The sequence below is a fragment of the Gossypium arboreum genome, chromosome 9 (assembly GCF_025698485.1).
Source record: "Gossypium arboreum isolate Shixiya-1 chromosome 9, ASM2569848v2, whole genome shotgun sequence".
Classification (NCBI taxonomy): Eukaryota; Viridiplantae; Streptophyta; class Magnoliopsida; order Malvales; family Malvaceae; genus Gossypium; species Gossypium arboreum.
In genome coordinates, this window is record NC_069078.1 from 4,591,703 (window position 1) to 4,616,021 (window position 24,319).

The window sequence follows — 24,319 nt, forward strand, 5'->3', positions numbered from 1 at the left end:
TACTATACTTGGCCATGTATTATTATTTCTTCATATTTAATATATTATTTAAGTTATCATTAAGCATATATTTTGATATTTATATTTAATTTACATACATTATTAAAACCATGATATTTTTAAATATATAGTTTTTTAAGTTTGTACCTAATTATTTTTATTAAATGCATAGTATGTGATAAAATTAAGTTAATTTTACAATTCATATTTTTATTTCATGATATTCTAACATTTAATTATTTCTAAAATATATGTATATAACCCATATTAAATTATTTTATTATAGTCTACATTATTGATTTCAAATTAATATTTCTTTTACGTATATATATATATATTTTTTTTCTTTAAAATTATTCATGTGTATAATGCGTTTCTTTTAAGAACTATATTTTAAGTCGTACCATTTATTTATTGTATATACTCTCATATTTTATTATCCTTATACATGTATTATTTTCATCAATCCAAATCAAGTTGTTATATATAAAATTATGTTATATTTTGTTTTAAATTTCCTTTATAAATACAGTTTTATAAATATACATCGCTAAATTTATGTATTTTGTAAATATGATTTTCTTTGTTATGTACACTCTATCCTATCATGTTTTTCTTTTATATTTTATATGTTATTTAAGCAACCATGCATATTATCAATTTTTAAAATGTGTGTTTGAAATGTTTTGCATATTATTCGATTCAAATGTTTTATTCTACAATATTTAAGTCAAATAATTATATATCTTTAGTTTTCATAACAATTTGTCAACTTATTTTATGTGTTAATTAATTCATCATTATTTTGAAAATGTCCTATACTATGCTAAGTTCTAATTCCATTTCATTTTGTACATATTTTATGGATCATTTTATATTATGTCCTGTTAATTATTGTTGTATATCATTTTGTATTGATTATTCGTCATCTATGATTAAGATTTGGTCATTTTACTTAGAATAATTGTACATAATTGTGGATTTGTTAATTGCGACTTGTTGTATCCTATTATTTCATGCTCATTAACCTTTTTTCATACAAATGTTTTGATACAATGAAGCATTCCATTTTAAAACGGATAAACGTGTTTTGAGCAAATTTTCAATTTTTTTTATCATTCAAAAATTCTAAAATAAAGCCATATCCAATATTTGGGGAGTTCGGAAAATCGTGCTCAATCGTACTGGGTATGATTTTTCTGGTGAACTAAGGGCCAGTTCTGCATTGCTTTTCAAAAGCACTTCTGGCTCCAAAAGCACTTCTAGAAGAAAAGCTGTGCAGAACAAGCTACTTTTGGCTGAAATTTTTAGCTTTTCAGAAGTGCTTTTGAAAAGCACTTCTGAAAAGGAGAAGCTAAAATTTTTAGCTTTTCCTCTCCCAAAAGCACTTTTAGTGCTTAATTACTTTTTCACCCCTCCAATAACATAGTACTTTCTCTTTTTTTTTCTTGGTACTTAATTACAAATATGTTAAAATCATTTAATTAAAAGAAAAAATATTTTTAAAATACTAATTACAAATATTTAATAGTTATATTTAAATGTTTAAAATATAGTTTATATATTCTAATTAAATTTTATAAATAATTAATATTTATTGCTTTAAAATATTTAAATTTTATATTTTATATATTAAAATATTAACAAGAAGTTATAATAATTTTTTTATATTCTTACTAAAATATAATAATATTAACTAATTTAAATATTATTTAAATGCATATTTGTTACTTGATAATAACATGTCTAAAATAGACATTTTATTTCTCAAAAGCACTTTTTGACAGCAATGCTAAACACTCAAAATTTAAACTAAACTTTTCAAAAGCACTTCTCAAAAGCACTTTTTCACAGTACTTTTCAAAAGCATTGCCAAACTGGCCCTAAATATTTGGATAACCTTTTATAATTTTAGTTTACGAGTTTTCAAAAGTCGAAAATCAATCGCGTTTGAAAGGTATAAGGGATCGTATCCAATCGTGCTGGGTATGATACTGCATATTTTTGAAACGAGAGATTTTTTACCACTAATTTGAACTATCCACGCATTTTAAAAAGAATCATACTTCGGAAAATTTTTTCTTTTAAAACTTTTGATATAAGGACAGCATCAAATCAATTTGGTACCAATTTTTGGGCGTAATGAGGGTGCTAACCCTTCCTCATGCTTAACCGATTCCTGAACCCATTTTTAAATTTCTATGAACCAGAATTGTTTTAAAATGTTTTATTAGGTGATCCAATCACACCTAAACCAAAGGGTTGGTGGCGACTCCACATTTTTTTTAAAAGTCGATCCCCATTGTTTTTAAAAATAAAAATGGGTTTCGACATATTTATTTTAGGATTAGCCTTAAAACTTTGGGTGATAGGTGACTAACCGACCAAGCTCAAATTAATTAATGACAACTTCACTTTTTAGATTTTGTGTCTAGCTTGTTAGGTTCATCCCTAGCATGCTATGACAATTTAGTGACTACACCACGAACTCTAATTTCAAGAATCGATCTACTTTAGGGCTCGACTTTAAGGTTTTTGTGGTAAGTTGAATCTGTAATTATATTTGTTGTAAATTGTCATTCACTTTACACATGAATTTGATCCTATTCCATCATTTGTCCTACTAGGAAGAGTGGTCTTCAGCTTTCATGTGGTCCTTTAAATAGCATAAATTATTTTTAAAATCGATAGTAAATTTATCATTTATTTATTATTTCTTGACGTGTTTATATGTAAATGTTTATAATTCATTAAAAGTAATATATATATATATATATATATATATATATATAATCTTCAATGGTGTAAATTTTTTAAAAAATAAAGTAAAAAATTTATAATGTAATGTTGTTTAAATCATATTGGACTATCGATTGGATGGTAATCGATCGAAATATTGATCCGAAAGGTAAAAAATAGGTGATCTACAAACTAAGCTAAAAATAGTTGAACTGATTGAATCGTATTTTATAATTATTAATATTTTTATTTTTATATTTTTTAATAATTTACTTGATTTAAATCAAGCAGATTGAAAATCGACGATGTCGATTAGTTCGATCAACGATCCGATTTCAAAATATTAATCTAATATTCAAATTGAATTGTAAGCTTTTGAAATTATGTATTAAGATGTCATATTTAATTTACTCCAATTTAATTTGGATTCTTCAACTTAAAGATAAACAAGCTTATTTAAACTAAATCCAAGTGGTTTACAACTCTAGTATTTAATATTACTAGTTTTTAATATTACAGGTATTGTGTGTGATTTTATGCATTTAATATTTAATTAATTTTTTTAAGATTTTATTTTTAATTGTATTAATTAACATAAAATAACATTTTTATTTAAATTATTGGATGTAATTAAAATATATTAACTTATTATAAATATATATTTCTTAAATTACTTTTTGTTAATGTTACACAATTTATATATATATATATATATATATATATTTATGCTGGGAGTAGTGGATGCTCAATTACCTGTCAATATGCAGCCTTGATTGGATTTGTGTTTTTGTATGTTTCAAATAGTTTTTCTTGGCTTTTCTCTGTTTGATGTTATTGCCGTATGGAATTGGATGTTTAATGCTGACTTGTCCCATCCAATTCCCCTATAATTTTATGGCAACAGAAGAGACTAAGCTAGTTTGTTTATTTGCAGGAAAAATCTGAAAGAAGAATATGAACAATCAGAGGGGTTCCGGCAGGAGTTGAAATTGAAGGTTTGAGAGTTGTTGACATAGCAGTAATGGCATCGGCGAAAAATGGCGATAAGGGTATGTTGGATTCTGTTAATATCCCTTGATTTCTTTAGTTGTTCTCGCTCAATAAAGGCTTACTATTACAGTAATGAGTTAATCACCTATTCTTATTTCATCTAATTCAGATATCTGAAGAAGAAGGTCAACTAAAGAAGGATAAAGAAGAGCAAAAGGAGATGTGGATAATTAGGGTTACCTTTCTTTTGATTGATGGTACCCTTGGATTTTGTATCCCTGTTTGGAGGTCTTCTTTATTAATAAATTCATCTACATAGGAAAGAAAAAAGTACCAAATACTTGTATAATAAATACCTTCAAAAGATCAAATAGAATTGAGTGAAACAAGTACGAAATACTTGGGCAACTACAAGACTCGACCAGTGTGACAAATAGAGAAGCTAAAGGCTATCAAGCAAGAGAAATTGTTTCAGGATCGGTGATAATTGTCCTAGACATTGAACAACTAGGATTGGTCTCCCATAAATGGATTAAGTCATCTATTTCAGATTCTTCATCACCACGATCTTCAATAACATTTCCACTTGAAGCTTTAATCAACTCCAGCTCCATTGCTACTTGTTTCATGGTGGGTCTTTTCTTTCCATTAAGATTCAAGCATCTTTTTGCTACCAGAGCCACAACCATAATCTCCTTTTCTGAACCATGCTTAACTACCACTGGGTCGAGAATGTTAAATAAGGAAGTCTCCTTCATTGAATCCAAAAAATAAGATACCAAGCTTCTCACGACCTCTGATTGTTCTGCGGAGATGGGTTTTTGTCCTGTTAAAAGCTCAGTAAGAACAACTCCAAAGCTATAAACATCACTCTTCTCTGTAAATTGACTTGATCGAAAATATTCGGGATCCATGTATCCGAAAGTTCCTTGCACCCGAGTGGTTAGATGTGTTTGTTCAAGTCCAACTGATTTTGAAGTTCCAAAATCTGATACTTTTACCCTATATTTATCATCTAAAAGTATGTTACTAGATTTGATGCCTCGATGATAAATAGGAGCAGAAGCAGCTGAATGCAAATAGAACAAGGCATTGGCAATTTCAATCGCAATTCGTAAACGCGTTTCCCATGTCAATGGTAATTCTTCATTTTGGTTATGAATGAGATCATATAATGTACCGTTTGGGATGAACTCATACACCAATAGAGGAACTTCAGCTTCTAAACAACATCCTAAAAGCTTAACCACGTTCCTGTGATTAATTTGAGATAAAATTATCACCTCATTGATGAACTGTTCAATCTTATTTTCACTAAATTTCATTCCTTCCACCATTTTGGACTTTTTAATAGCCACAATGCTTCCATCTATTAGCATCCCTTTATAAACAGTCCCTTGACCTCCTTGACCAAGGATTCGGTTCTTATTATAATGATCCGTTGCCTTGTCCATCTCTTTTGAAGTAAACAACTTAATTTTTTCAACATTACCTTCATTGCTAGATAAATGTTGTTGCAGTAACAAACCTCCGTTCCTTTGGAAGTATTTCTGCTTCAGCATGATCTTTTGTTTTCTTTTGAGAACTTTGTACACACTCCATGTTGCGAGTAGTAGAAATAGTGTCCCAATACCAGTGCTGCAACCTATATAGATATAAGAAACATAGTTAAAAGGTAAATTTGAAAATTCAAATACATGTTAAAAAATCATGAGAATGTTTCAATAAAGTTTTATTCATATTTGATAGCTTTCCATTTTAAATGACCAGTAAGAGAACCTTCTTGCACCATCCATTGTTTTGATATTTAACTTTTATAAATTAAATGATAAATAACTATCAAAAGTAAATATATCACTATTTAAATTGACATAATCCAATAACCATAGTGATTTCACTTCAAAAACAAAAAGTGTAAATTCAACACCGACCTACAATAATACTTGTCAAGCTACTAGTCTTTTGAATTTGTATTTTGAGCTCGCATCCAAAACCCATAGGGGTATTCAAACAAAGCTTGTGGCAATACTGATAATCCCCACAATACCCATCTGTCATTTAGGAATTGAATAAAAAAAAGTTATAATCATATTATTCGGTTAAAGTATCTGAGAGGTCCTTTATACTATATAGATCGAATTAAATTAGTTATTTCATTATTAAATGATCAATTTAGTACTTATACTATTAAAAAGAATCAAATAAGTTAATTAACTTTAAATATAATTAACTTTATTAAAAATATATATGTTAATTATATTTCAATTTAGTCTTCTTTGATTCTTTTTAATAATAGAAGGATTAGATTAATTCATTTAATAGAAGAGAGACTAATTTAATCGATTCCTATAATAGAGGCACTCTTAGATGCTTCAACCATATAATGCAATAGATATTAATTAATTAATGCATGCGGTATATACATTTCTCGCACTATAGGTGTTTAAGAATTTTTACCAATAAAAATATGCATAATTATTTGTAAAAGTATATATTTTTTAGAAATTTATTTCAACCGTGTAAAATTAAATACATCAAGTATAAAACTAAAGTTGTTTTACTCCCTTTCGTACCTCTTTGTATGGTTAATATTTTGACAATCCAACTATTGAATTTAATATTTTATTCATATAAATCATTTATGTCAAATTTGATATAAATAATAAAGTTTCAAATTTTTGTTTAATGTAAAAATATTCAACCGTTGAATATATATTAATATATTAAGTATTGTAGGTCAATATGATAGAAATATCAAATCAGTTTAAAATTTACATGCATAACAAATACAAATATAACCATGAATTCAACAGTTGAATTATTAAAATATTAATCAAGTGATACAAAAGAATGTAAAACAACTTTCATTTTATACCGTGTAAGTGAATTACTCTCCATATTTTTTATACACTTATATATATATATATATATATCGAAATTTTATATACTTTATCAAATATGATTTTGTATCTTGAATCTTCAACTAATTAGTTTATTTTAGTCATGATATACCTCAACCAATAATAACTATATTATGATATACTTACTATGTGAGTGAAAAAAAACTTATGTAACAATATATTTTAAAAAATATTGATATATAAAAAAGAAAAGAAAAGAGTAGATTGAAATAGTAAAGTTAAGTAATAGCTATTAAGGTGTCTCTGTTCAAATTTTATTATACTCATTTCTGTAGATTTTAGATAAAATATAAAATAATAAAAATACTTTTATAATAATATTTGTTCTTTTATAAAAGTAATAGATTTTTATAATTTTTCAACTGAGTTGAGATTGAAGTGATGGATGACACCAATTAAAATAGCCCTTTAAAAAATAATATTAATTTAAGGTACACTCATAATGAGATTGGAAAAATTATGTAATAGACATATTTATTAAAAGTTTATACAAAATTAAATGAATCACTTGTTGAAATGATAAATGTTAATTCTTAAAATTTTTCATGAAAGGTTCAAATGTCACAATCTTAAATTTATTATTTATTTTATATAAAAATTTAAAAATATGTGAATACCCTTAAAATAATGTAATTTAATTTGTTAAATAAAAAGATAATATAGATATAAGAAAAAAAGTTCCTTAAAAAAAATAATTTGTACCTTTGCATGACGTCGAATAAATGCGATCGGTATTCTTATAACACACACATAGATGATTAGAGCTCAACCTCGACCAACAATATTTACCATCGGATGTACAAGAAGTGTCCAAACTATCATTCAACTGGCACACTTCAGATATTCGCGTGCCCCATTGCAGTTGTGTTGGGACATGCGTCGTACTACTTATATCAAAATCTTCTAAATCATAGTCATCAGAAATCAAGGAAGCAAATCCGCATGATCTTTTCCTCCTATAATCACTAGAATCAACCCTACTACTCATGTTTAAGTAGAATGAACCGAGACCATGAGGAAAATAAGCAAGACATCTAGCAATGGAGGAAGTCTCGTTATTAATCATACAACTTGGTTGCAAACATCCACCTATAAAATTATTTGTTTCATTGTTGAAAATAGTAACCAAATTACCGCAACCTGAAGACCGAAAACTGTTATCGGAATCTGAGTAGAAAAAGCGGGTGCCAGTTAGGTTGAGACTCATCCCATTGTGATAGTTTTTTCGACAGTTGAAGTAAGTTATCGGATGATTGACCTTGACGGTGCTGTTCAAAAAATCGAAGTCTAGTATTTGCAGATTCATGCCATTTATGTTTAAGAAAGGAATTTTTCCCCCGTTGGCGGTTTTGTTGAAAATTACTTTAAACCAACTGTCAGTTTCATAATCTTGGTCCTTCATTCTAAAGGGGTAGTGAAAAGTAACATTTCCGCAGGACCCTACCCTGTAGATGTTGACGTTAATAAGTCCTAGTCCTGGTCTTCCGCATCCTGTGGATTTAGCAAAAAAAGGAGTAAATCGTAAAATCTACTAAATATATATACATCCAATTAGGGGTGAGTAAAGCTCGATTAGATTTTAAAAAATAGAAACAAAATTGAATTTTGAGTTAATCAAATTGAGTTATTCGAATTATTCAAGTAAACTCGAATAAGTAATTTGAGTTTCAAGTTTGAATAGAGTTGAATTTTACAATTAGAATAATTTGAATAATGATTATTGGTGTATATATCTTTTGGTCACTATTAAGTTTAAAATGAGCAAATTGGTCTCTCAACAAAATTATAAAAAATCCAAAATAAATTTAAAAATTCAAAATAATTTTCAAATTTCAAAATATATATAAAATTCCAAAATTTATATTATTTAAAAATTCTAAAAATTCTAAAAATATATAAAGAAAGTTAAAAATTTCTAGAAAATAATTTTGGGACCTAAATAATTTAAGTAATGATTCAAGTTTATCATATTAAAATATTTTTTGAAAAGTTTTCAAATATACATAGTTTTAGATTTATGTGTTTTAATATGGAATTAGTTATCTGTAACAATATTTTAATTTGACATGTTTAGTTTTAATTTAACTAGAAAATTTTCACTAGATTCGACTTGACTCAAATTTTATTTCACTCGACTCAATTAAAAAAATTGAAATTGAGTTGAAATGATAAAATAAGACTTATCAACTCGATTAACTCAAAATTATATATATATATATATATATATATATATATATATATATATATATATATATATATATGAAGCCAACGGTGTCATTGATCTCCCTAATTAAGTGAACAAATTAGTAAACTACACCTTTCCGCCTCTTTCAAAAGAATTAATAATTTAACATAAACACTTTAACCTTTGAATAAATATAAAACTTGCATTTTAACTCCTCTAAAAATTAATTTAATTTAATTTAATTTAATCTCATTTAAGTATTAATTCAAGTTTTTCGAATACAAAACTTTTAGGTATAAATTTTTGAAAGCCAAAAATATTAATATACAAAATGAATGATCCTAAACACTGACTTTAAACAATTAGCAAAATCATCATTATATTAGCTGAATTAAAAGAAGAATAATGAAAGCCAAGCAATTGAAGTGACAGCGCGTGACTGACCTCCCTCACCGCAATAGCTGGAATTCCAGTTGAGCACGGCGGGAACATGCCTGGTTCCATTATTGATGCCACTGGGTAATGAGTAAGCACTACGGAAAGAGAAAGAGTACTGGCTAAAGATGAAAGCAGATGCGCATCGTTTGCTGCCAGGATACATGGCTGTCATGTTTACGGTATAGGAAGTGAGATTTCCAGTAATTTCAGTAAAGCAGACAGGTTCAGAAACACCATTGTCACACCTTGGTTGAATGCAGCCGCCAAGTGAATCAGCTTCGCTACGTGAAATAGTAGCCAAATTTCCGCAACCTACTGACCCGAAATAATTCATATCACTTGAGAAGAAAAATGGAGTGCCTGAGAGATTGACCCTCACACTATCCTCGTTTATACGATCACAATTAATGTAAGTAACTGGATAGCTGATGAGAATGGCGTTTGAATATGAGGCTTTTCCAAGTACCTCCAGAACGATGCCATTTACGTTTATGAATGGCTTTACCCCATTGAGGGTTGGGTTGCAAGTCACTCTAAACCAAGGTTTAGTATAGCAGGTTCTATGGATCCCAAAAGGGGATGGAATTGTAATATTTCCACAAACTTCTTCTCCACAGGCAGGTTCTTGAGATTCTGCTGCTTGTAATACTGGGCACAACAGGAAGAGGAGTAGGAGGATGGAGTAAAGTGGTAAGTGAAAACCCATTTGCGTTGTTATTTTGTTTGAGGGAAATGAATGAAGATTTAAAGAAACAAAGGATGTTTGAGTGAGAAGCAAATGAAAAGTATTTGCTCACACCTTCCTTGAAGTTCCAGTATAAGTGCATTTGATTTGAGATTAATTCATTAATTTGTAAAGACTGTTGGATACAATTTTCCAGCTACGCGTACGAGTTCTCCCTTCATAGAGACAAATAAAAGGGAGAGTCGAGCATTGACCCCTAATTTGTTTTATATTCCCTCAAATATTTTTACAATAGCATTAAGAAATAAGGATAATTTATGTTCCTCCCTTCAAACCTTTTAAATATTTCAAATCATACTGTAAAATAGAAAGCTTGATATTATAGATTAAATAAAATTATTTTTAAAATTTTATTACTTAATATTAATTTAATTATATTACCAAGTGGATGAAAGAAGTGATAAAAAAAACTTAATTTAAACTGTACATCGAATGAAGATATATGTGATTATAATCAATTATAATTAATTTTGTCTTTTATTTTTATTTAGATATATTTATATTAATTATTAAGTTTATACAATCCTAGTTGTCGATAAAGCTAGAAGGGAGGAGATAACAAAGAGTGAGCACTATCCTTAATGAGTGATAGCAAAGGTGATTATTCTTTACAACTGTTGCACGGAAGCGTGTAAAAGAGTAAAATTATTATATTAAAAATCATACTAAGTTCAATTCCCAAGAAAGAGAGCTGGATCACGAGAATCATTTAAGTACTAGGTCTTTCCTAGCCAGAATATCCCTCGTAATTTAATAGCACAATAAATCACTACAATCACACTCACAAAATATGCAAAAATAAATAATAAAGAACACCAGAATTTTAACGAGGTTCGGCAAATTTTGCCTACATCCTCGGGCACTACCAAATATATTTCACTCCAAAAATACAAGTGAAATTTACAAATAGGGAGAGAGAATAATGCTTTAAGTAGAGAATAACAAATATGGGATGAAGAATATGAGAAATGGTTAGGCCTATTTATAGTTGATGTTCAAGGGCCAAATTGCAAAGTCCCTATACAATTAGGGACCAAAATTGCAATTATTTAATGCCAAATTTCAAATCAACTTTCGGTGCCCACTGACACCCATTATTTTTGACTTTTCAAACAATGGGTGTCAATAATCTCCACCTTGAAGATTTGATTAGAATAATCTTATCTTCACACAATTCTTCTCGCTTTGACAACAATACTTGATAGTGCCTTCTTCAACTGTTAAACTTGTAGGATATTGATCAAGTTCAAACAATTATTTTCGAACTTGATTTGTTACCACCTTGGTCATCATATCTGCGGGATTATCTGCAGTCTTGATCTTCTAAAGACAAATTTTCCCTCATCAATAATTTCCGACAAAATGGAATCAACGTCGATATGCTTTATGCGTGCATGATAGACTTGATTCTTTGCTAAATGAATAGCACTTTGACTATCACAATGCACGTTAATATGCTCTTGAAACAATCCCAAAGTTTTAACCATACCTTGTAGCCAAATAGCTTCCTTTACAGCCTCTGTTACAACCATGTATTCGGCTTCTGTGGTTGACAATGCAACTATAGACTGTAGTGTAGACTTCCAACTTATTGGTCCTCCAGCAAGTGTAAACACATAACCGGTGGTTGATCTTCGCTTGTCCAAATCACCGGCGTAGTCAGAATCAACGTACCCAATAACACCTTTACCAAGTGTATTATCCTGCTTGAACAGTAATCCAACATCCACGGTCTTCTGAATAAACCGTAGAATCCATTTCACAGCTTGCCAATGTCCTTTTCCAGGATTATGCATATACCTGTTCACTATACTAACTGCCTGTGAAATGTTGGGTCTTGTACGCACCATTGCATACATCAAGCTACCCACTGCATTAGAATACGAAACTTGCGACATGTATTCTCATTCTATATTCTTCAAAGGAGATAGTTGTGCAGAAAGCTTGAAATAAGAAGCCAACGGGGTACTTACAGGTTTTGTCTGCTCGTTCATGCCAAACTGCTGTAGTAGCTTCTTCAAATACTGCTTCTAAGACAAACTAACTCTATCATGAGCTCTATCTCTCCATATTTCCATGCCGAGAATCTTTTTAGCTTCACTTAGATCTTTCATCTCAAACTTGAGATTGAATTGAGTTTTCAATCTTTCAATCTCAACTTTGCTCTTAGTTACTATTAGCATATCATCAACATATAAGAGCAAGTATATGAAAGTTCCTTCTTGTAGCTTCTGAAAATACACGCAATGGTCAAATTTACTTCTTATCTACCTTGACTCTTTCATGAACTGATCAAATCGCTTGTACCAATGCCTCGGAGATTGCTTCAATCCATAAAGTGACTTTGTCAGTTCGCAAACCCAATTTTCTTTTCCAGCAACCTTGAATCCATTTGGCTGAGTCATATAGATTTCCTCTTCCAAATCACCGTGTAAAAACGCGGTCTTCACATCAAGTGAACTAGTTCAAGATCATATTATGCAACCAAGGCTAGCAAAATCCGAATAGACGAATGCTTCTACAGGAGAAAACACTTCATTGTAGTCTAATCCTTCTTTCTAAGCGTAACCCTTTGCTACCAATCTAGCCTTATATCGAATTTCATTTTTACCAGGAAATCCTTCCTTCTTTGCATATACCCAATTGCCTTCTTTCCCTTGGGCAGTATCACCAACTCCCAGGTCCTATTTTTATGAAGAGACTGCATTTCTTCATTCATGGCTTGCTTCCACTTTACACCATCAGGGTTACTTATTGCTTCTATGTAAGTAGACGAAACATCATCATCTGCAATTGGAAGTGCATAGGCCACTATATCATCAAAGCGAGCAGGCTTACGAATCTCTCTTCTTGGCCTCCTATATGCAATTGAATCTTGTTGTTGTAAAGGTTCTTGGGTAGGAACTTCTTCATCATTTGTCCCTCCAATATTAGCTGGATCATCGTTAACCTTTTCAAGCTCCACCTGCTGTAAAGTACTACTGGTTTTGTCATCCTTTTGTAAATCCTTGTACTTTAACATGGTTGATTCATCAAAAGTCACATCTCTACTGAAAACAATCTTCCTTGTATCAAGACACCAGAGACGATATTCTTTTACTCCATCAGTTATACCCAAGAATAATGCTTTCTTTGCTCTTGGGTCTAACTTAGATTCTTTTACATGATAGTATGCAGTGGAATGTAAAGAATCATAATCAGTAGCAGATTTACCAGTCCACATCTCCATAGGAGTTTTTCCATTTATTGCAACTGATGGCAAACGGTTAATTAGATGGCACACATATGTGAATGCCTCAGCCCAAAATTCCTTGCCCAATCTAGCATTGGACAACATACACTGAACTTTCTCCAGTATAGTCCGATTCATACGTTCTGCCACCCCATTCTGCTGTGGTGTATCCCGAACAGTGAAGTGTCACACAATGTCCTCATCTTAGCATACTTGTAGAAATGGATTATTTTTGTACTCAATACCATTATCTGATCGAAGCCGTTTGACCTTTCGACCAGTCTGAGTCTCCACCATCTTCTTCCATTTCAGAAATGCATTTAAAACTTCACTTTTTCTTTTCATTAGATACACCCATACTTTTCTTGAATAATCATCAACAAAAGTAACAAAATAGTGCATACCTCCCAAAGAAGCCACTTTGGTAGGTCCCCACACATCACTGTGAACGTAGTCCAGAATTCCTTTCGTATTGTGAATTGCTGGATCAAATTTTACCCTCGTCTGCTTGTCCAAAACACAATGTTCATAGAATTCCAATTTACAAGAATTTGCACCTTTCAACAAACCTTGCTTTGCCAAAGTCTGCAAAGCTTTGTCACCAGCATGTCCCAATCGCATATGCCATAATCCGGTAGCCTCTGAATCTATATTTTTCGCAGAAACTGTTGATGTTGATCCAATAACTATACTTCCATTTAAAAATACAAGTTATTTCTTCTTGTGCCTTTCATCACAGTCAATTCCTGGGCTACTACCTTTAGTAATCCATCTCTTAAAGTGATTGTGAGCCCTTTAGATTCTAGGGCCCCTAATGAGATGAGATTTTTCTTCAGGCTAGGTACGTAGCGAACATCTGTCAAGACTTGGATTGAGCCGTCGTGATTCTTCAATTGGACTGTACCTACTCCCATTGTCTTACAAGCACTATCATTGCCCATAAGAACAACTCCACCTTCTAGCTCTCTAAGACTAGAAAACCAGTCCTTATTAGGACACATATAGTAAGTACATCCTGAATCCAAAATCCACTCATCCTTATGACATGCCATTGCCATGCCAACCAAGCTAAACTCTGACTCCTCATCATGCTCCACTACACATGCATTAGAAATAGCCTTGCCCTTTTGTAGCTTAGGACAATTCTTTTTCCAATGTCCTTTCTCACGACAAAAGGCACATTTATCTTTGGCGGGTCTCTCTTTGGACTTTCCCCTTCTACCAGATTTATTGATGTGCGAACGACCTCTTACTGTTAAGACTTCTGCAATTGTATCTCTGTGATCTCTTTTATCTTTCTTTCGAGTCTCGAGATCTATACAACGCACTTCTGAGACTACATCAAATGTAATCGTGTCCTTCCCATGAAGCAATGTGGTGGTAAGATGATCATATTCATCATGAAGGAATTCAACAACAATAATGCCTTGTCTTCATCTTCAAATTTCTCATCCAAATTTAGCAAGTCTGCTAAAATTTTATTGAATGAGTTCACATGGTCATTCATCGACATACCGGTGCATCGTGAATCGAAAAAGTTTCTTTTTCAGATAAAGCCTATTTTCAAGACTTTTCGTTAGAAACTTTTCTTCCAAAGTGTATCCCATAACTTCTTCATGATGTCTCCCTCATAACATAGTACTTACGCTCTTTGGCCAAACATAAGCGGATTGTACCACACACTGTCTATTGATTTTGGCTCACTCCTTGTCATCCATCTTGTCGTTTTTCTTCAAGGGCTATATCCACTCTTGCTAACATAAGACATCCAGATCTCACATTGCCACATACCAAAATTATTGGTACTGTCAAATTTCTCTACTTCAAATTTTACATTGGTCACATGAGTCCTTGCGATGACAATGCCTCGCCATTTTCTCCTCAATCCCAACTCATGTATACGTGAGCAGGTCAGATATCGTGAATAGTACCGTATATGTAAATAGTGCCATATATGTGAATAGTGTCATATCGTGAATAGTGCCATAAACGATCGTATTCCCCAAGTACGAATCGGCTCTAATACAAATTATTGCGCTGAGCGTATAAAGAGTAAAATTATTGTACTAAAAATCACACTAAGTTCAATTCCGGGAAAGAGATTTGGATCACGAGGATCACTTAAGTACTAGGTCTTTCCTAGCTAGAATATCCCTCGTAATTTAATAGCACAATAAATCACTACAATCACACTCACAAAATATGCAAAAATAAATAATAAAGAACACCAGAATTTTAACGAGGTTCAGCAAATTTTACCTACGTCCTCGGGCACTACCAAATATATTTCACTTCAAAAATACAAGTGAAATTTACAAATAGGGAGAGAGAATAATGCTTTAAGTAGAGAATAACAAATATGGGATGAAGAATATGAGAAATGGTTAGGCCTATTTATAGTTGATGTTCAAGGGCCAAATTGCAAAGTCCCTATACAATTAGGGACCAAAATTGCAATTATTTAATGGCAAATTTCAAATCAACTTTCGGTGCCCACTGACACCCATTGTTTTTGACTTTTCAAACAATGGGTGTCAATAATCTCCACCTTGAAGATTTGATTAGAATAATCTTATCTTCACACAATTCTTTCTGCCTTTGACAACAATACTTGATAGTGCCTTCTTCAACTGTTAAACTTGCAGGATATTGATCAAGTTCAAACAATTATTTTCGAACTTGATTGCTGTTACCACCTTGGTCATCATATCTGCGGGATTATCTGCAGTCTTGATCTTCTAAAGACAAATTTTCCCCTCATCAATAATTTCCCGACAAAATGGAATCGTACGTCGATATGCTTTGTACGTGCATGATAGACTTGATTCTTTGCTAAATGAATAGCACTTTGACTATCACAATGCACGTTAATATGCTCTTGAAACAATCCCAAAGTTTTAACCATACCTTGTAGCCAAATAGCTTCCTTTACAGCCTCTGTTACAGCCATGTATTCGGCTTCTGTGGTTGACAATGCAACTATAGACTGTAGTGTAGACTTCCAACTTATTGGTCCTCCAGCAAGTGTAAACACATAACCGGTGGTTGATCTTCGCTTGTCCAAATCACCGGCGTAGTCAGAATCAACGTACCCAATAACACCTTTACCAAGTGTATTATCCTGCTTGAACAGTAATCCAACATCCACGGTCTTCTGAATAAACCGTAGAATCCATTTCTGACTTGCCAATGTCCTTTTCGAGGATTATGCATATACTGTTCACTATACTAACTGCTGTGAAATGTTGGGTCTTGTACGCACCATTGCATACATCAAGCTACCCCTTTGCATTAGAATCTGAAACTTGCAACATGTATTCTTATTCTATATTCTTCAAAGGAGATAGTTGTGCGAAAGCTTGAAATAAGAAGCCAACGGGTACTTACAGGTTTTGTGCGCTCGTTCATGCCAAAGCTGCTGTAGTAGCTTCTTCAAATCATACGAGACAAACTAACTCTATCATGAGCTCTATCTCTCCATATTTCCATGCCGAGAATCTTTTAGCTTCACTTAGATCTTTCATCTCAAACTTGAGATTGAATTGAGTTTTCAATCTTTCAATCTCAACTTTGCTCTTAGTTACTATTAGCATATCATCAACATATAAGAGCAAGTATATGAAAGTTCCTTCTTGTAGCTTCTGAAAATACACGCAATGGTCAAATTTACTTCTTATCTACCTTGACTCTTTCATGAACTGATCAAATCGCTTGTACCAATGCCTCGGAGATTGCTTCAATCCATAAAGTGACTTTGTCGGTTCAAGAAACCCAATTTTCTTTTCCAGCAACCTTGAATCCATTTGGTGAGTCATATAGATTTCCTCTTCCAAATCACCGTAAAAACGCGGTCTTCACATCAAGCTGAACTAGTTCAAGATCATATTGCGCAACCAAGGCTAGCAAAATCCGAATAGACGAATGCTTCACAACAGGAGAAAACACTTCATTGTAGTCTAATCCTTCTTTCTAAGCGTAACCCTTTGCTACCAATCTAGCCTTATATCGAATTTCATTTTTACCAGGAAATCCTTCCTTCTTTGCATATACCCAATTGCCTTCTTTCCCTTGGGCAGTATCACCAACTCCCAGGTCCTATTTTTATGAAGAGACTGCATTTCTTCATTCATGGCTTGCTTCCACTTTACACCATCAGGGTTACTTATTGCTTCTATGTAAGTAGACGAAACATCATCATCTGCAATTGGAAGTGCATAGGCCACTATATCATCAAAGCGAGCAGGCTTACGAATCTCTCTTCTTGGCCTCCTATATGCAATTGAATCTTGTTGTTGTAAAGGTTCTTGGGTAGGAACTTCTTCATCATTTGTCCCTCCAATATTAGCTGGATCATCGTTAACCTTTTCAAGCTCCACCTGCTGTAAAGTACTACTGGTTTTGTCATCCTTTTGTAAATCCTTGTACTTTAACATGGTTGATTCATCAAAAGTCACATCTCTACTGAAAACAATCTTCCTTGTATCAAGACACCAGAGACGATATTCTTTTACTCCATCAGTTATACCCAAGAATAATGCTTTCTTTGCTCTTGGGTCTAACTTAGATTCTTTTACATAATAGTATGCAGTGGAATGTAAAGAATCATAATCAGTAGCAGATTTACCAGTCCACATCTCCATAGGAGTTTTTCCATTTATTGCAGCTGATGGCAAACGGTTAATTAGATGGCACACATATGTGAATGTCTCAGCCCAAAATTCCTTGCCCAATCTAGCATTGGACAACATACACTGAACTTTCTCCAGTATAGTCCGATTCATGCGTTCTGCCACCCCATTCTGCTGTGGTGTATCCCGAACAGTGAAGTGTCACACAATGTCCTCATCTTAGCATACTTGTAGAAATGGATTATTTTTGTACTCAATACCATTATCTGATCGAAGCCGTTTGACCTTTCGACCAGTCTGAGTCTCCACCATCTTCTTCCATTTCAGAAATGCATTTAAAACTTCACTTTTTCTTTTCATTAGATACACCCATACTTTTCTTGAATAATCATCAACAAAAGTAACAAAATAGTGCATACCTCCCAAAGAAGCCACTTTGGTAGGTCCCCACACATCACTGTGAACGTAGTCCAGAATTCCTTTCGTATTGTGAATTGCTGGATCAAATTTTACCCTCGTCTGCTTGTCCAGAACACAATGTTCATAGAATTCCAATTTCCAAGAATTTGCACCTTTCAACAAACCTTGCTTTGCCAAAGTCTGCAAAGCTTTGTCACCAGCATGTCCCAATCGCATATGCCATAATCCGTAGCCTCTGAATCTATATTTTTCAGAAACTGTTGATGTTGATCCAATAACTATACTTCCATTTAAAAATACAAGTTATTTCTTCTTGTGCCTTTCATCACAGTCAATTCCTGGGCTACTACCTTTAGTAATCCATCTCTTAAAGTGATTGTGAGCCCTTTAGATTCTAGGGCCCCTAATGAGATGAGATTTTTCTTCAGGCTAGGTACGTAGCGAACATCTGTCAAGACTTGGATTGAGCCGTCGTGATTCTTCAATTGGACTGTACCTACTCCCATTGTCTTACAAGCACTATCATTGCCCATAAGAACAACTCCACCTTCTAGCTCTCTAAGACTAGAAAACCAGTCCTTATTAGGACACATATGGTAAGTACATCCTGAATCCAAAATCCACTCATCCTTATGACATGCCATTGCCATGCCAACCAAGCTAAACTCTGACTCCTCATCATGCTCCACTACACATGCATTAGAAATAGCCTTGCCCTTTTGTAGCTTAGGACAATTCTTTTCCCAATGTCCTTTCTCACGACAAAAGGCACATTTATCTTTGGCGGGTCTCTCTTTGGACTTTCTCCTTCTACCAGATTTATTGATGTGCGAACGACCTCTTACTGTTAAGACTTCTGCAATTGTATCTCTGTGATCTCTTTTATCTTTCTTTCGAGTCTCAGATCTATACAACGCACTACAGACTACATCAAATGTAATCGTGTCCTTCCCATGAAGCAATGTGGTGGTAAGATGATCATATTCATCATGAAGGGAATTCAACAATAATAATGCCTTGTCTTCATCTTCAAATTTCTCATCCAAATTTAGCAAGTCTGCTAAAATTTTATTGAATGAGTTCACATGGTCATTCATCGACATACCGGGTGCATACGTGAATCGAAAAAGTTTCTTTTTCAGATAAAGCCTATTTTCAAGACTTTTCGTTAGAAACTTTTCTTCCAGTGTATCCCATAACTTCTTCGCTGATGTCTCCCTCATAACATAGTACTTCTGCTCTTTGGCCAAACATAAGCAGATTGTACCACACGCCTGTCTATTGATTTTGGCTCACTCCTTGTCATCCATCTTGTCAGGTTTTTCTTCAAGGGCTATATCCAGCTCTTGCTGACATAAGACATCCAGGATCTCACATTGCCACATACCAAAATTATTGGTACTGTCAAATTTCTCTACTTCAAATTTTACATTGGTCACGATGAGTCCTTGCTGATGACGATGCCTCTGCCATTTTTCTCCTCAATCCCAACTCATGTATCGTGAGCAAAGGTCGTATCGTGAATAGTACCGTATATGTAAATAGTGCCATATATGTGAATAGTGTCATATACGTGAATAGTGCCATAAACGATCGTATTCCCCAAGTACGAATCTGGCTCTAACACAAATTATTGCGCGGAAGCGTATAAAAGAGTAAAATTATTGTACTAAAAAATCACACTAAGTTCAATTCCCAGGAAAGAGAGCTGGATCACGAGGATCACTTAAGTACTAGGTCTTTCCTAGCTAGAATATCCCTCGTAATTTAATAGCACAATAAATCACTACAATCACACTCACAAAATATGCAAAAATAAATAATAAAGAACACCAGAATTTTAACGAGTTTCGGCAAATTTTACCTACGTCCTCGGGCACTACCAAATATATTTCACTTCAAAAATACAAGTGAAATTTACAAATAGGGAGAGAGAATAATGCTTTAAGTAGAGAATAACAAATATGGGATGAAGAATATGAGAAATGGTTAGGCCTATTTATAGTTGATGTTCAAGGGCCAAATTGCAAAGTCCCTATACAATTAGGGACCAAAATTGCAATTATTTAATGCCAAATTTCAAATCAACTTCCGGTGCCCACTGACACCCATTGTTTTTGACTTTTCAAACAATGGGTGTCAATAATCTCCACCTTGAAGATTTGATTAGAATAATCTTATCTTCACACAATTCTTTCTGCCTTTGACAACAATACTTGATAGTGCCTTCTTCAACTGTTAAACTTGTAGGATATTGATCAAGTTCAAACAATTATTTTCGAACTTGATTGCTGTTACCACCTTGGTCATCATATCTGCGGGATTATCTGCAGTCTTGATCTTCTAAAGACAAATTTTCCCCTCATCAATAATTTCCCGACAAAATGGAATCGTACGTCGATATGCTTTGTACGTGCATGATAGACTTGATTCTTTGCTAAATGAATAGCACTTTGACTATCACAATGCACGTTAATATGCTCTTGAAACAATCCCAAAGTTTTAACCATACCTTGTAGCCAAATAGCTTCCTTTACAGCCTCTGTTACAGCCATGTATTCGGCTTCGTGGTTGACAATGCAACTGTAGACTGTAGTGTAGACTTCCAACTTATTGGTCCTCCAGCAAGTGTAAACACATAACCGGTGGTTGATCTTCGCTTGTCCAAATCACCGGCATAGTCAGAATCAACGTACCCAATAACACCTTTACCAAGTGTATTATCCTGCTTGAACAGTAATCCAACATCCACGGTCTTCTGAATATACCGTAGAATCCATTTCACAGCTTGCCAATGTCCTTTTCCAGGATTATGCATATACCTGCTCACTATACTAACTGCTGTGAAATGTTGGGTCTTATACGCACCATTGCATACATCAAGCTACCTTTGCATTAGAATACGAAACTTGCGACATGTATTCTCATTCTATATTCTTCAAAGGAGATAGTTGTGCGAAAGCTTGAAATAAGAAGCCAACGGGTACTTACAGGTTTTATGCGCTCGTTCATGCCAAACTGCTGTAGTAGCTTCTTCAAATACTGCTTCTGAGACAAACTAACTCTATCATGAGCTCTATCTCTCCATATTTCCATGCCGAGAATCTTTTTAGCTTCACTTAGATCTTTCATCTCAAACTTGAGATTGAATTGAGTTTTCAATCTTTCAATCTCAACTTTGCTCTTAGTTACTATTAGCATATCATCAACATATAAGAGCAAGTATATGAAAGTTCCTTCTTGTAGCTTCTGAAAATACACGCAATGGTCAAATTTACTTCTTATCTACCTTGACTCTTTCATGAACTGATCAAATCGCTTGTACCAATGCCTCGGAGATTGCTTCAATCCATAAAGTGACTTTGTCAGTTCGCAAACCCAATTTTCTTTTCCAGCAACCTTGAATCCATTTGGCTGAGTCATATAGATTTCCTCTTCCAAATCACCGTGTAAAAACGCGGTCTTCACATCAAGCTGAACTAGTTCAAGATCATATTGCGCAACCAAGGCTAGCAAAATCCGAATAGACGAATGCTTCACAACAGGAGAAAACACTTCATTGTAGTCTAATCCTTCTTTCTAAGCGTAACCCTTTGCTACCAATCTAGCCTTATATCGAATTTCATTTTTACCAGGAAATCCTTCCTTCTTTGTATATACCCAATTGCCTTCTTTCCCTTGGGCAGTATCACCAACTCCCAGGTCCTATTTTTATGAAGAGACTGCATTTCTTCATTCATGGCTTGCTTCCACTTTACACCATCAGGGTTACTTATTGCTTCTATGTAAGTAGACGAAACATCATCATCTGCAATTGGAAGTGCATAGGCCACTATATCATCAAAGCGAGCAGGCTTACGAATCTCTCTTCTTGGCCTCCTATATGCAATTGAATCTTGTTGTTGTAAAGGTTCTTGGGTAGGAACTTCTTCATCATTTGTCCCTCCAATATTAGCTGGATCATCGTTAACCTTTTCAAGCTCCACCTGCTGTAAAGTACTACTGGTTTTGTCATCCTTTTGTAAATCCTTGTACTTTAACATGGTTGATTCATCAAAAGTCACATCTCTACTGAAAACAATCTTCCTTGTATCAAGACACCAGAGACGATATTCTTTTACTCCATCAGTTATACCCAAGAATAATGCTTTCTTTGCTCTTGGGTCTAACTTAGATTCTTTTACATGATAGTATGCGTGGAATGTAAAGAATCATAATCGAGTGATTTACAGTCCACATCTCCATAGGAGTTTTTCCATTTATTGCGGTGATGGCAAGCGGTTAATTAGATGGCACACATATGTGAATGCCTCATTAAAATTCCTTGCCCAATCTAGCATTGGACAACATACACTGAACTTTCTCCAGTATAGTCCGATTCATGCGTTCTGCCACCCCATTCTGCTGTGGTGTATCCCGAACAGTGAAGTGTCACACAATGTCCTCATCTTAGCATACTTGTAGAAATGGATTATTTTTGTACTCAATACCATTATCGATCGAAGCCGTTTGACCTTTCGACGGTCGAGTCTCCACCATCTTCTTCCATTTGAAATGCATTTAAAACTTCACTTTTTCTTTTCATTAGATACACCCATACTTTTCTTAAATAATCATCAACAAAAGTAACAAAATAGTGCATACCTCCCAAAGAAGCCACTTTGGTAGGTCCCCACACATCCTTGTGAACGTAGTCCGAATTCCTTTCGTATTGTGAATTCTTTGGATCAAATTTTACCCTCGTCGCTTGTCCGAACACAATGTTCATAGAATTCCAATTTCAAGAATTTGCACCTTTCAACAAACCTTGCTTTGCCAAAGTCGCAAAGCTTTGTCACCAACATGTCCCAATCGCATATGCCATAATCCGGTAGCCTCTGAATCTATATTTTTCAAACTGTTGATGTTGATCCAATAACTATACTTCCATTTAAAAATACAAGTTATTTCTTCTTGTGCCTTTCATCACAGTCAATTCCTGGGCTACTACCTTTAGTAATCCATCTCTTAAAGTGATTGTGAGCCCTTTAGATTCTAGGGCCCCTAATGAGATGAGATTTTTCTTGAGCTAGGTGCGTAGTGAACATCTGTCAAGACTTGGATTGAGCCGTCGTGATTCTTCAATTGGACTGTACCTACTCCCATTGTCTTACAAGCACTATCATTGCCCATAAGAACAACTCCACCTTCTAGCTCTCTAAGACTAGAAAACCAGTCCTTATTAGGACACATATGGTAAGTACATCCTGAATCCAAAATCCACTCATCCTTATGACATGCCATTGCCATGCCAACCAAGCTAAACTCTGACTCCTCATCATGCTCCACTACACATGCATTAGAAATAGCCTTGCCCTTTTGTAGCTTAGGACAATTCGTTTCCCAATGTCCTTTCTCACGACAAAAGGCACATTTATCTTTGGCGGGTCTCTCTTTGGACTTTCCCCTTCTACCAGATTTATTGATGTGCGAACGACCTCTTACTGTTAAGACTTCTGCAATTGTATCTCTGTGATCTCTTTTATCTTTCTTTCGAGTCACAGATCTATACAACGCACTACAGACTACATCAAATGTAATCGTGTCCTTCCCATGAAGCAATGTGGTGGTAAGATGATCATATTCATCATGAAGGGAATTCAACAACAATAATGCCTTGTCTTCATCTTCAAATTTCTCATCCAAATTTAGCAAGTCTGCTAAAATTTTATTGAATGAGTTCACATGGTCATTCATCGACATACCGGGTGCATACGTGAATCGAAAAAGTTTCTTTTTCAGATAAAGCCTATTTTCAAGACTTTTCGTTAGAAACTTTTCTTCCAGTGTATCCCATAACTTCTTCGCTGATGTCTCCCTCATAACATAGTACTTCTGCTCTTTGGCCAAACATAAGCGGATTGTACCACACGCCTGTCTATTGATTTTGGCTCACTCCTTGTCATCCATCTTGTCAGGTTTTTCTTCAAGGGCTATATCCAGCTCTTGCTAACATAAGACATCCAGGATCTCACATTGCCA

The 24,319-nt window shown here is 33.7% G+C and overlaps 1 protein-coding gene across 1 annotated transcript; it reads right to left on the reverse strand.

Moving 5' to 3' along the window:
- Nucleotides 1-4,181: 4,181 nt before the first annotated feature.
- LOC108455050 (wall-associated receptor kinase-like 22) lies at nt 4,182-5,378 on the reverse strand (the record flags this gene model as incomplete). Its single annotated transcript, XM_017753664.2, has 1 exon — nt 4,182-5,378. A coding segment is annotated over one exon (1,197 nt), but the record flags the coding sequence as incomplete, so codon positions are not given.
- Nucleotides 5,379-24,319: the final 18,941 nt, after the last annotated feature.